Source organism: Chiloscyllium plagiosum, chromosome 1 (genome assembly GCF_004010195.1).
Source record: "Chiloscyllium plagiosum isolate BGI_BamShark_2017 chromosome 1, ASM401019v2, whole genome shotgun sequence".
Classification (NCBI taxonomy): Eukaryota; Metazoa; Chordata; class Chondrichthyes; order Orectolobiformes; family Hemiscylliidae; genus Chiloscyllium; species Chiloscyllium plagiosum.
In genome coordinates this window covers 37,171,065-37,183,712 of record NC_057710.1, presented here as the reverse complement: position 1 = coordinate 37,183,712, position 12,648 = coordinate 37,171,065, and the positions used below count along the sequence as shown (strand labels likewise).

The 12,648-nt window shown below is 42.2% G+C and overlaps 1 protein-coding gene across 2 annotated transcripts in view; it reads right to left on the bottom strand.

Annotated features, from left to right (window-relative positions):
* Positions 1 to 4,693: 4,693 nt before the first annotated feature.
* Positions 4,694 to 12,648, bottom strand: part of poli (polymerase (DNA directed) iota) — a 79,807-nt gene continuing 71,852 nt past the window's right edge. For both annotated transcript variants that reach the window (XM_043721093.1, XM_043721180.1), the window contains 3 exons: positions 11,094 to 11,185; positions 10,360 to 10,493; positions 4,694 to 6,478 (listed from right to left, as the gene is read on the bottom strand). In XM_043721093.1, the coding sequence (XP_043577028.1) occupies positions 5,487 to 6,478; positions 10,360 to 10,493; positions 11,094 to 11,185 (1,218 nt within the window). In that variant the 3' untranslated portion in view covers positions 4,694 to 5,486. The remainder of the gene's footprint in view (positions 6,479 to 10,359; positions 10,494 to 11,093; positions 11,186 to 12,648) is intronic.

Genomic DNA, 12,648 nt, shown 5'->3' with positions numbered 1-12,648 from the left:
TCATGTGTCACTGCTGTGATGTTCTGACTGCTGCAGCTGGTAACTCTAACCACTAGGTAGCGCTTCACAACAAGCTTTCTTTTTCACTGTGCTGGCTTCATATGTTTTGGAACAATTTTTCCATTTGATTTTAAGGAATAATACATTTGATAATTCAAATCTATTTCACAGCATCTTCTAAAAGCACGGCCTCTACCATGTGCGAGGACGAAGACTAGCGATACATGGAAACACCTCCACTTGAAAGCTGCCCTCCGAGCCATATGTGTAGCATCTTGAACTGAAAATATGTTTGGAGGAGCCAGAGATGGACTGGGGTGTATAAAGTTAAAATTCACACAACACCAGGTTATAGTCCAGCAGGATTATTTGGAAACACTAGCGCTGTTCCTTCATCAGGTGGTTGTGGAGTATAAGATAGTAAGACACAGAATTTATAGCAAAAGTTTACAGTGTGATGCAACTGAAATTATATATTGAAAAAGACCTGGATTGTTTACGTGTGTGTATATACGTATGTCTGTGTGTGCGCGCGTCTGTCTATGTGTGGGACAGTTCATTGTTGTGTGGTGTTCATTCATCTGTTGCCGTAGCCTCTGCTCGGTCTTGCCAATGTACCATGCCTCAGGGCATCCTTGCCTGCAGCGTATAAGGTAGACAACGTTGGACAAGTCGCATGAGAGAGTGTTCCCTCCCAATTGGAGAACATTTCAGTGGTCCGGCACATTCGACCTCAGACCTTCGGGTGACCATCCTCCAAGGCAGACTTTGGGACACGCAACAATGCAAAGTGGCTGAGCAGAGGCTGATAGCCAACCTCAGTTCCCATAGGGATAGCCTCAACTGGGACCTTGTGTTGATGTCACACTATAGTTGACCCCATCTCACACACACAGACTCCTACAGACCCATACACTGAACACCGACTCTCTCCCATACACAAGCTCTCATATGCTCTCACATACACTCCCACACTCACACCACACATGCACCCTCTCATGGACACTCATACCTCCACCCCACGCACACCCACATGCACACATGTGCGCGCGCGCACACACACAAGTTTGTGGGGTGAATTTGTATTTGCGGAATAACATTTTATTTTGCTCAAAAACTTCATGAGTCCATATAAGATTCTGGAAATCCCTTTTTTAGATTAGAATCAGTCTGAACATTGGGGCACAGACAGCCTCACGCAGGGCACCTCACACCTTCAATGCATTATCTGAGACGACATGGCACCTATTGTTAAAGACCACTTGAGAATGTAACTTTTTAAAAAAAGTTCTGGGATCTACATATGAAAGAACTGAAACCAACATGGTCATTCTAAAAGAAGGGCTAATGCCCGAAACGTCGATTCTCCTGTTCCCTAGATGCTGCCTGACCTGCTGCGCTTTTCCAGCAACACATTTCCATTCTAAAAGATAAGCAACTTAACAAAACAATCCAGGTCTTTCTCAGTATATAATTTCAGTCACATTACCCTGTAAATTTGTGTTATAAATTCTGTGTCGAGAGCGTGCCACTGGGAATGCACAGCAGGTCAGGCAGCATCCGAGAAGCAGGAGAATCGACGTATCGGGCATAAGCCCTTCATCATGCTCCCTGACCTGCTGTGCTTTCCCAGCAGCACACACTCGACTCTGATTTCCAGCATCTGCAGTCCTCACTTTCTCTTATAAGTTTTGTGTCTTAGAATCTTATACTCCACAGCCACCTGATGAAGGAGTGGCACTCCGAAAGCTAGTACTTTCAAGTAAATGTTTTGGACTATAACCTGGTGTTGTGTGATTTTAAACTTTGAAAATATGTTGCCTTCAATATTCTATATATAACTATATTCTTCCACTATTTTTGGGCCAATATCCTGGACTCCCTTCCTAACTGTAGCAGAATCATAGAATCCCCATAGTGTGGAAGCCAACTATTTGGTCCATTTTACCCTCTGACCAGCATCCCACCCAGACCTTCCTCATCCTTGTTTTTCCCATGGCTAATCCACGTAGCCTGCATATTCCTCGACACTATGGGCAATTCAGCACTGCCAAACCACCTAACCTGGGTATCTTTGGACTGTGGGGGGAAACCTACACAGACAGAAAGAAAATGTGCAATCGGACAGAGGAAACCCACACAGGCAGTCACCTGAGGGTGGAGTCGAACTTGGATCCCTGCTGCTGAGAGTCAACAGTGCTAACCACTGAGCCATCATGGAACCTGTAGGGCCACTTTCCTCACAAGGATTCAACTGTTCAAGATGGCAGCTCACCATCACACTCAGAAGGACAATTAGGGATGGGCAATAAATGCTGCCTTACCAATGTTGCCCGTTTCCCCTGAGTGAATAAGTAACTACTTTATGACTTTCATTAGGTCCAAGGTAACATTACTGCTCTAATTCTGGTCTCTGGTGCATTTCCAATTGTAGGTGTTCCACAACTGGTTTCAGTTGTTTAGGTCACCAGCTCAGAAAGTATACCCCCAACTCCCCCATACCCCTCTGCTGCTCAGAGCTATAAGACACTTTCTAAAATCTAGGGGAAAGTGAGGAATGCAGAGATCAGAGTTGAAAAGTGTGGTGCTGGAAAATCACAGCCGGTCAGGCAGCATCCGAGGAGCAGCAGAATCAATGTTTTGGGCATAAGCACCTCATCAGAAATATGGAGGGATGGGGAAAGGGGGCTGAGAGATAAATAGGAGGGTGACGGCAAGGCTGGGGTGAAAGTAGCTGGGAAGATGACAGGTAGATGGAGGTGGGGGGTGATGGTGATAGGTTGGAGTAGAGAATGGAGTAGATAGGTGGGAAAGAAGATGGACAGGTAGGATAGTTCAAAAGGGCAGTGATGAGTTGGAGGTTTGGATCTAGATTAAGGTGGGAGGAGGGGAGATGAGGAAACTGGTGAAATTGATATTGATGTTGAGTAGTTGGAGGGTGCCGAGGTAGACGATTTGGCATTCTTCCTCCAGGCATCAGGTGGCTAGAATTTGGTGGTGGCGGAGGCCTAGGACTTGCATGTCCTTGACGGAGTGGGAGGGGGGGTTGAAGTGGTCGGCAACAGGGTGGTGGGGTAGTTTGGTGCGTGTTGCACCGCCATCCCACTGTTCTACCTGTGCATCTACCTTCCCACCTATCCACTCCACCCTCCCCTCTGACCTATCACCCCCACCTCCATCTACCTACCGCCTTCCTAGCTACCTTGCCTCCAGACCCACCCCAACCCTCCTATTTATCTCTCAGCCCTTCCACATCCTCATCCCTGTGTTTGTGATGAAGAGCTTATGTCCGAGACATCGTTTCATCTGTATCTTGGATGCTGCCTGACCTGCTGTGCTTTTCCAGTGCCACACTTTGACTTCCTAAAATCTACCTATTTGGCTTCTTTATACAGCCCAAGGTTATACTTTGTTATAATACTTCCAAGAAATACTTCCAAGACTGGCAGGAGGGGTCACAGTTTTAAGATATTAGGAGGAAGGTATAGAGGAGACGTCAGAGGTAGGTTCTTTACGCAGAGAGTTGTGAATGTATGGAATATATTTCCAGCGATGGTGGTGGAAGCAGAGACATTAGGGACATTTAAGCGACTGCTGGACATGCACATGGACAGCAGTGAACTGTGGTGAGCGTAGGTTAGGTTATTTTATTTTACATTAGGAATAGTCCTTGGCACAACATCGTGGGCCGAAGGGCCAGTTCTGTGCTGTACTTTTTCATATTCTATGTTCTATAATTGAAAATCTCATTCTGTGCTCTCCTCTCTTCTCCACTTTTGCCTTGGTGGCTCCTCCATTGCTCTGACCCCTTGTAGACAGCCCTGCTCTGCCCTATTCCCTCGATCTATAGACTATTCTGTTGTTTCCTTTGTGCCAGCACTCCACCCTTACATTAAGCTGCTCTGGTACCCATTGTGAGATCATTCATGCCAACTCCACAAAAACCTCTGCACTTCAAATTTTAAGGACATTTAGAACAACCTACCCTGATGCATGAACAATTCTAATTCTTTAATATACATTCCAATGTTTCCTTTCTATCTGCCTGCTCTATCTTTCTCCTCTACCTCTTCTCCAGCTTTTCCACCTCCAACACCCTCCATCTAACAATCTTAACTCTGCTTTACCTTCTCCCTGTTCTCCTAGTATCTAATCATGTTCAATCATCCTCACATTCCTGAACCTTCCGAAAGCATTCCCCATGAACTTCTGGCCTCATTTTGCCTTCCAATTTGGACCCCTTTTAGCATCATAGTCTTCCCTGCACCTTGGCCCAGTTTTCTCAATTGCAAACTCCCTTTCACAGGAGGGAACTCTGGTTTGATTCATAATGGGAGATAAAATTAAAAGCAAAAAACGACTAACCATGGGTTACTTATGTGAAGTTGAGTTCATATCATTCGTCATTTGTGTGTTGTACTCCCTTTTACAGCTTCACTGTTTGATTTAGGCACAGCATATTGAGGATCAGTTTTAACTTAATTCAATTTCAGAAATGAGTGAACTCCTTCAATTTACATCTTCTTCCATGTTAATATTTTCAATAAGACAACAATTTAGTCTTTTCTTATATATATTAAAAAACAAATTTAGTTAACACAATCACACTGTAACACGATACATTTTTGCAGAACCAGATGGAAGCAACTAAATAGCAATACAAAATAACACAAATGCAAACTGCACGCTCTGGTACAGATCAAACGTTTTTATGTGAAAGGCATCAAAAGTTTAACTTAACACATGCCTGGTAACACTGATTTTAAAACCATTTCATTCAGTCATGCTATTCCACCTTTATGTTATGAGTGCAGTCAAGTGCATAATGAATCAACTTTGTTTTTCGAGATGAAAGTCCTGAACTTTCTCATACAACAAGCACGTTCTTCAGCTGCTCATTTTAGAAGTCACTTACTCCCAGGCTTTAAGAATACAATCTTGAATTGGGGAGTACTTGCATTGTGTCAGGAAACATTTTCTATCCCTTTGAACTAGTAGGAAAGCATTCCAAAGCATGTGGTCAGGGTTAGGGTGAGCTCAAACTTCAGTAGCATTATTAATAATTGAGACTAGCTGCTTCTCTGTTCTCTCTATGGGAATGCGATGAGTGATGAGGTGAGACTATGTGGGAAAAGGACAAAAATCACACAACAAAAAGAAAAGGAAATACTTATGTTACTCAGTTTTGAACACTCCATCACTTTTGAAACATTGCGTCTGTATCAAGTATTCCAGGGTTGGGTATCAATCACACACACAAAGGGAAAAGAAAATCCCCTTACTCTTTAAACTAAAATCCTTTGCATCAAACATCAGAAGAATTCACCCTGTTGCACGCATATGGGAATTCCCTTTCACCACATCAGTAGTTCTGGTGGTTTGCCTGAATTTCCAGCACCGGCGCTGTCATTCCTGTCTCTTCCAGTTTTATTAGAAGTTAATCCTGATTGTGGTGTCAGGCGTCAACTTTTACTAATGCTGGAGTCCTAATTTTTGTTAAAATACTTCAGAATACTGTTGGACTTGGTAATCTTTTTGGGGGATTTAGCTCGTGCATTGGGTTTTACTTTACTGGCCAGTTTAGCAGTGTTTCTCTTAGGCACTGTCTTCCGTTGTTTCCAGTCGGTCAGCAGTTCGTTCTGAAGCTCAGCGGGCAATTCGGAAAATACCTTTGGATCCACATTTGAGGGTATAGGTCCTGAGTTTGGAAGGGTGAGCCTCTCACATTCCACATTACCCAATTCCAAGATTTTACCAGAGGGTTGGCAGTCTTGCACGGAGGCCGCATTGTCATTAACAGCACCCTGCTCCAGTTGAGGATCAGGATCATCTGGTAGACTGCTGGGAACGTCTAAACGAGGAGTATCTGAGCTAGAAGTGATTGGACTACAGTCAATGTCGGGTGGTACCAGAAGTTTCCTCTGTTCTTCTGTTAGGGACCTGAACAGGAAGGTGCCTTTTCTCAGCTCTTTCTCTGTAGACTGCTCTTTCTTACTGTTGCATTTCAGCTGACCTTTTGAAGAGCTGGCATCTGCGATAATTTCCTTCTGAATATTAGCTGGGAGTTCTTTGAATACATCAACATCAATTCCAGGTGGTAGGTTAGAATCTGAGCCTGTCAGGTTCGGGTTAACCTGAGCAACATGGTCTGACATTCCCCAGAGAGACTCTTGGTAACTTTCCATGCCTTGCAAGGGACCTGCAGTATTTTCACCTGGATCAGCATCATCAGATCCTCTCCACTGTCTGAGTAGTTGTCTACGTACTTTCCCATTTGGGCTCAAGTCTGATTTTCCTGGGGATTTCTGGGTCAAATAGAACCCGATTGATCCCTTGATGGGTGAAGCCAAAGTGGGTTGAACAAGCTTGGCAAAGCACACGCTGAGAAGGCTTACATAAAACTGAGATCTTGTGTCCACCATCTTTTGAAACAGCTTCATTAGGATTTCAACCAGTGGGATCACTGTGTCACAGGGACCTAGTGAATAAAAGTGAGGCATTTACACTCAGGAAGAAGGCACATAAAAATGCATGCAAAATATAAAGGCCATTTTTCCCAACCAGCCAGCTACTTCCATAGATTGTGGAGAAATTCGACTTTCCAAATGGGAAATTACTGAATAAGTATTTCCTGAACTTCAAAAAGGAATCAGATAAAACTCAAAAACATTTAATTCATCATTTTTTGACCCTGAGGTTGCTTTTCTCCGATGAAAAATTGGTATCATATTATCCCAGGAGTTATCATATTTGAAGGTGTCTCTCCTCCCACTCATTCTCACCATGCTTCCTTATTTCTCCCGCTTACAGGGTTTCTCTTATCTGCTGCTGGATGCACAGACATTATCTTGGAGGACAAGACACTATCTTCTGTGGCTACAATTCATATGTTGGCCTTGATAGTGAGTATTGGAAGACTATTTTTCAATGGCAGAACCACAACGAATCTGAATCGATTAAAGTTCAAAGCTCTGCTAATGATCACTATCCATTGATTCCTGTCTGAACATGGATGTGAGTAGGTGCCAAATGATGACAGGGAGGAACTTAGAAAGATGTTCTTCAGAATCAACATCAATCTGCTGGCATTACTGTTTGGGTTTATACATGGACTACAGTCATTTGACCCTGGAGCAACCATACAAATGTAGTGCAAATCAACACTTTTAGAAGAGAACAATTAGGAGAAAATTGTTTAATTAAGTGTTAGGTTGTGATGAAATTTTAACAAAATCAATATTTGTGAAGTTATTTGTAAGCTTGGTAAAAGGGAAGACATAATGCCTTTAATAACATGGTGAAAATTTGATTATTCATAGAGTCTGGCATGCAAATAGCAAATTAAATGTAATATGGACAAATGTAAAAGTCTTAAAAAGTGAATAACAGAATGAGTTGGGGTATATAATGAAAAGAACAGAATTACCACTCAATGGTTTCTCAGCCTGAAGTTTCCTTCATGGTCATCACACAAAATTTAGAATGAAAAACGGCCTAATAATGGACTCCTATTGCCAGTGTCAATTTAGCAGCAAGAATTCTCGTTTGAATAAGACTGAATGTATAATGGTTGCAAAACAATCAGAGCCCAGAGAAAGCACTGATTCTAATTTTTAAAAATGGCAAAATTATTCCAGAAGAATAACTTCCTATTGAGCTGTACTTAAAAATCCTATACACTTTCCAACAAGTGAAATTGGTGAATACCTGCAACAGAGATTACAGGCAGCGGCCAGAGTTGCTGTTAGAGATTTGTTCAGTTGATGAGTGCATAACTAACACCTCCAAGAAATATTGTCATTTTAATTTAAGTAATTTATTTGCATGTGTGAGCACACAAACATGGAAGAAACTCGAGAATAGGAGAATATGTGTCAATATTTACTTGCACAATCAACGTTGTAGGTGAAGCTGTGAGAGGTGTTTTTTGTTTTAATTGTCTGTAGAACTATGACTGACAATACCCACAATAGAATATGTTGAGAATTAACATCAAAACAGTTGGCTGAACCTGAGTGTAGTAGCATATTCTACACATCAAGGATCACTGTGGGACAATCTTAAATTTGTAAGGTTAAAAATCACACAACACCAGGTTATAGTCCAACAGGTTTATTTGGAAGTACAAGCTTTTGGAGCGCTGCTCCTTCGTCAGGTAGCTAGTGGGGCAGGATCATGGGACACAGAATTTATAGCAAAAGCAGCACTCTGAAAACTTGTACTTCCAGATAAACCTGTTGGAATATAACCTGGTGTTGCGTGATTGCTAACCTTGTCCACCCCAGTCCAACACCGGCAACTCGAAATCATTAAATGTTTAAGACTTTGTAACTTCAGCCAGTGGTGATATATATATATATATATATATATATAAAAGCAAACAAGGTGACTACAATGGTCATTTAAAAACATTTTATGAATACTTATCATCTATAGTTCTGTTTTTGCAATTCTTCCACTGAGGGCTACTGGAGTTCCTCAGTTGTCTGTGATATTGTGGACCATCAGAGTGACTTGTGTCTAAACAACTGACTCTCCTGTCCTTCTCTGCAGCCAGATCTGGCCAAATCTGAGTTTGCATTGTGCCCCCTTCCACTCTCCCATCTTTTGCATTGGAGGTGGCTCAGAGGAGGTTTACTAGATTGATATTGTAAAGAGTGGATTGTTTTATAAGGAGTGATTGTTCAGGCTTGACATGTTTTCACTGTAGTTTACAATAGTGAGGTATGACTTGATTGGAGCTTAAAAGATCTTGAATCATCTTGACAAGGTGGACATGGAAAGGATTTTTTCGCCTGTATGTGAGTCAATGACTAGGGGCCATGATTTTAAAACGAGGGGTCACCCTTTTAGAAACAAGACTCACATGACTTTGGAACTCCCTGCTTTACAAGACGGAACACAGGCACAGGTAGACAGATTCTTGTTAGACAAGGGAATCAAGGATTACCAGGGGTCGATGGGAACAGGAGATTCAAAACACAACGGATCTTATTGAATGGCTGAGCAGTCTCACTAGGTCAAGTGGCCTACATCTGCTCTTCATGTCTTCTTGCCTACCCCATTTTGCTGCACCCTCTGCTGGATATACAGCTTTGCCACTGGAATATTGTCAAGGTATTTTGGCTACATGCTGGATCCATGTTGGGGAGGATTCCCTCCAGCAAGATAACGATACAGTGCCTTCGGTTTCACTGCATGTGATGCCAGGATTCTGAGGTTCAAGCTGCACCTCAACCTGTGACTGGGGAATACAGTGGAAAAATTCCCAATGGTCTTCCCTCCATTGAGATTAAACTGTAGACACCAATTCCCTCTTCCTCTAGGTCCCACCTCTCAAACCACCTCCCATCCAATTTACTTTCTCAGCTTTTATTACCCCCGACTCCCTTCTACTTCTTCTTCCACTCTCTTTTGGGTCTAGTTATCCCTTTATTCATTAACTATGCTTGTCCTGAATACTGCATTCAGTTCCGTCTGAACTAGATTAACTAATGTCTTTGATTCTGAGCCAGGAGGCCCGGGTTCAAGTCCCACCTCCCCTGGATGTGTATCATTCACATATCTGAATACTTATCATCTTTAGTTTTGTTTTTGCAATCGCTGGGGGCTGCTGAATCACTTTTCACTCATTTTTCACTCACTGAGTCCCTCAGTTGACTGTGATGTCTTGGATCATCAGAGTGATTTGAGTCTAAACAACTGACCCTCCTATCCTTCACAAAAATAACTACATAAACTTGTGTATGCCATGTGGTTCCTCTACACGCATCACCATCACTGATTGACAATCAGGTGTGCAGCTGAATACTGCACATTCGGAAGAATGGTCGCATCAGATTTGGAATGTTAACTTTGTTTCCCTCTCCACAGCTGCTGCTACATCTGCTCATTTTCTCTTGCATTCTCTGTGTCCTCTGCAGCTACATGCATCCACCATAAGATGGAGCTCTCAAGCTCCAGGAGCAGACCTCTGTGAAAGCTACAGTAAGACTGAGGTTTCTAAAGTAAATTCACTTTTCCTGGCTTTGCAACAGGAAATCAATTATACTTTTAATAAGTTCTTTGCTCAATAGGTAGCAAAGGAAAGTGTAGTTAAGGGCATTTGGGGCATTGATAATATAATTGAATTCAGTTGAAAAAATGAATCATCAATTCGAGTGAAGAATATTGCTGGGATATGTAGACTTTCCAGATCTTTCAGTTTCCAATTCATTTAAAAGGAATAGTAGTGAAAGCTGACCTTTGTTCTTGAGGTAAATGTCACTGCACAACTGTATTTCTCAATATTTTAAGAGATGTATACAGTTCAATTAAAGCACTGAGCTGTGTACCAAAGGATTCAGTGGCAGTCATCACCTGTGTTAATTTTCTGCATTAGCTGATTTGGAATAGGACACTGTCGACTCTCCCGATTAAACCATTTGTTGGAAGCTGTAGTTCGTCTAATTGTAAGCCGAATGGTCCGTGGTACACGTCCATCTTTATGCAACCTGCAACAACATCTACAATGTCCTGAAGGCAAATACACTTGGTTGATTGAAGCAAAGTTTTACAAAATAATGAAGATGACCACATCATTATATTTGTTAGGTCCTGGTCTCTTATTTACTGAAACAACAAGGAAAAGCTTTGCAAAGACAGTACAGTAAATAACTAGCACAGTAATTAGCTTGTAATGTTTTTACTTTACAAACTAATTCTGTGATTTTTAAAAATTTTGTCAGTTTTATATTCCAAAAGTTGAGGGATGTTAATGATACGAAATATTGCGTTTAACATTTCCTGAGTAACCAGTGTTAGGACGTAACACAATTAAAGGGACAGTGAGACAGCTCAGCATGTGAGGAGAAGCAAAGCTGACATTGCTAAATGTCAACATTCCTGTAACCTGGAGTATTAAAGCATACATTTGGCACTGGAATACATGATTTATGACCTGATCATTGAAGATTCATGTCTTACAGACTAACATTCAGGCAAATCTCTTCCTAAAAAGTATGCTCTTCTTAAATAAACATGGCATCATATCATTATATAAATGCCAACATCTAAAACAATTTTAGAAGTTAATCTGAAAATGCTTCACCAACCTGATTAGAAGACTGATCAGCAGCTCTTCAATTCTCATTCTAATTTCATCTAATGAGGAGCACATCCTGAAGGTATCTTCATCACTGAGGGACTGAGGAAAACGTGAAGGCTCTTATTAAATTGTCTTAGACCTGTGCAAGTGATTAAAGCTATTTTCCAGAAAAAGTCATGATTAGTTCAGGATGTAAATGGATCACATCACACAAATCTAGGCAGATTAGGAAGGTACAATTTGACCCGCTCCCCCCCATCTTCCCCCCAACACAAACGCTGTATAAACTGGGTTCAGCTGGCCTAATAATGGTTGGCTCACTGATCTTCTTGAACCAGGTCTTATTGCTTTGCTGCCTTGACACCATTGCATTTCAGTGCCCTGTAATACAAAGTGTTTAAAAGAAATTCAAGTGACACTGAGATTGGATTCAGAAGATTTAGCTCTAACAAGAGAGCAGCAGACAGACTGGTGGTAGACCTGAAAGATATTTGGAACATAAACAAGATTATAATTCTCAAGTCTAGAAGGTCTGAGATAGAACAGTTTTGTGTACTTAGATTTTTTTTGAATAAAGTATATTTTTGAAATAAAAAAGTTCTCATGTTTAATGTATACACTTCAGTAGGAGTAAGGGTAAAATGAAGGAAAGGATCCATATTCTATTTAATTGAGATATCTCTGGGGAACTTAGGCCTGTGGTTGCCCATAGTGTGACTGGTTGTAGCTCCTTACAGACTGTGTCATTCAGTTGGAGCAGCTGTTGGACACAATAAGGAGCATACAGTGGGTAGAGAGTGTGATAGATACTACTTACAGGGAGGTGCGCATACCACAGGTTCAGTCAGGTAGATGGGTGACCACCAGGAGAGGTAGGCAGATAGTGTATGAGTCTTCTGTGGCTATTCCCCTCTCTCTAACAGGCATATCGTTTGGCATACTGCTGATGGGGATAGCCCCTCACGGGAGTATAACAGCAGGAGCTGTTATTAAATGGGTACTTCAGATGGGTAATTAAATGGGTACTTCAGATCTGTGTTCACTGGGGAATACACAAGCAATCTCCCTTAGGTAACAGTGGCTGAAGGACCTGAACTTAAGGGAATTTATATTTGCCAGGATTTGGTGTTGGAGAGACTGTTAGGTCTGAAGGTTGATAAGTCTCCGGGGCCTGATGGTCCACATCCCAGGGTACTGAAGGATGTGCCTCGGGAAATTGTGGATGCGTTGGTGATTATTTTCCAGAGTTCGATAGATTAGATTAGTTTACAGTGTGGAAACAGGCCCTTCGTCCCAACAAGTCCACACCGACTCGCCGAAGCACAACCCACCCATACCCCTACATTTACCCCTTACCTAACAATACGGGCAATTTGGCAAGGCCAATTCACCTGACCTGCACATTTTTGGACTGTGGGAGGAAACCGGAGCACCTGGAGGAAACCCACGTAGACACGGGGAGAACATGCAAACTCGACACAGTCAGTCGCCTGAGGCGGGAATTGAACCCGGGTCTCAGGCGCTGTGAGGCAGCAGTGCTAACCACTGTGCCACCATGCCAC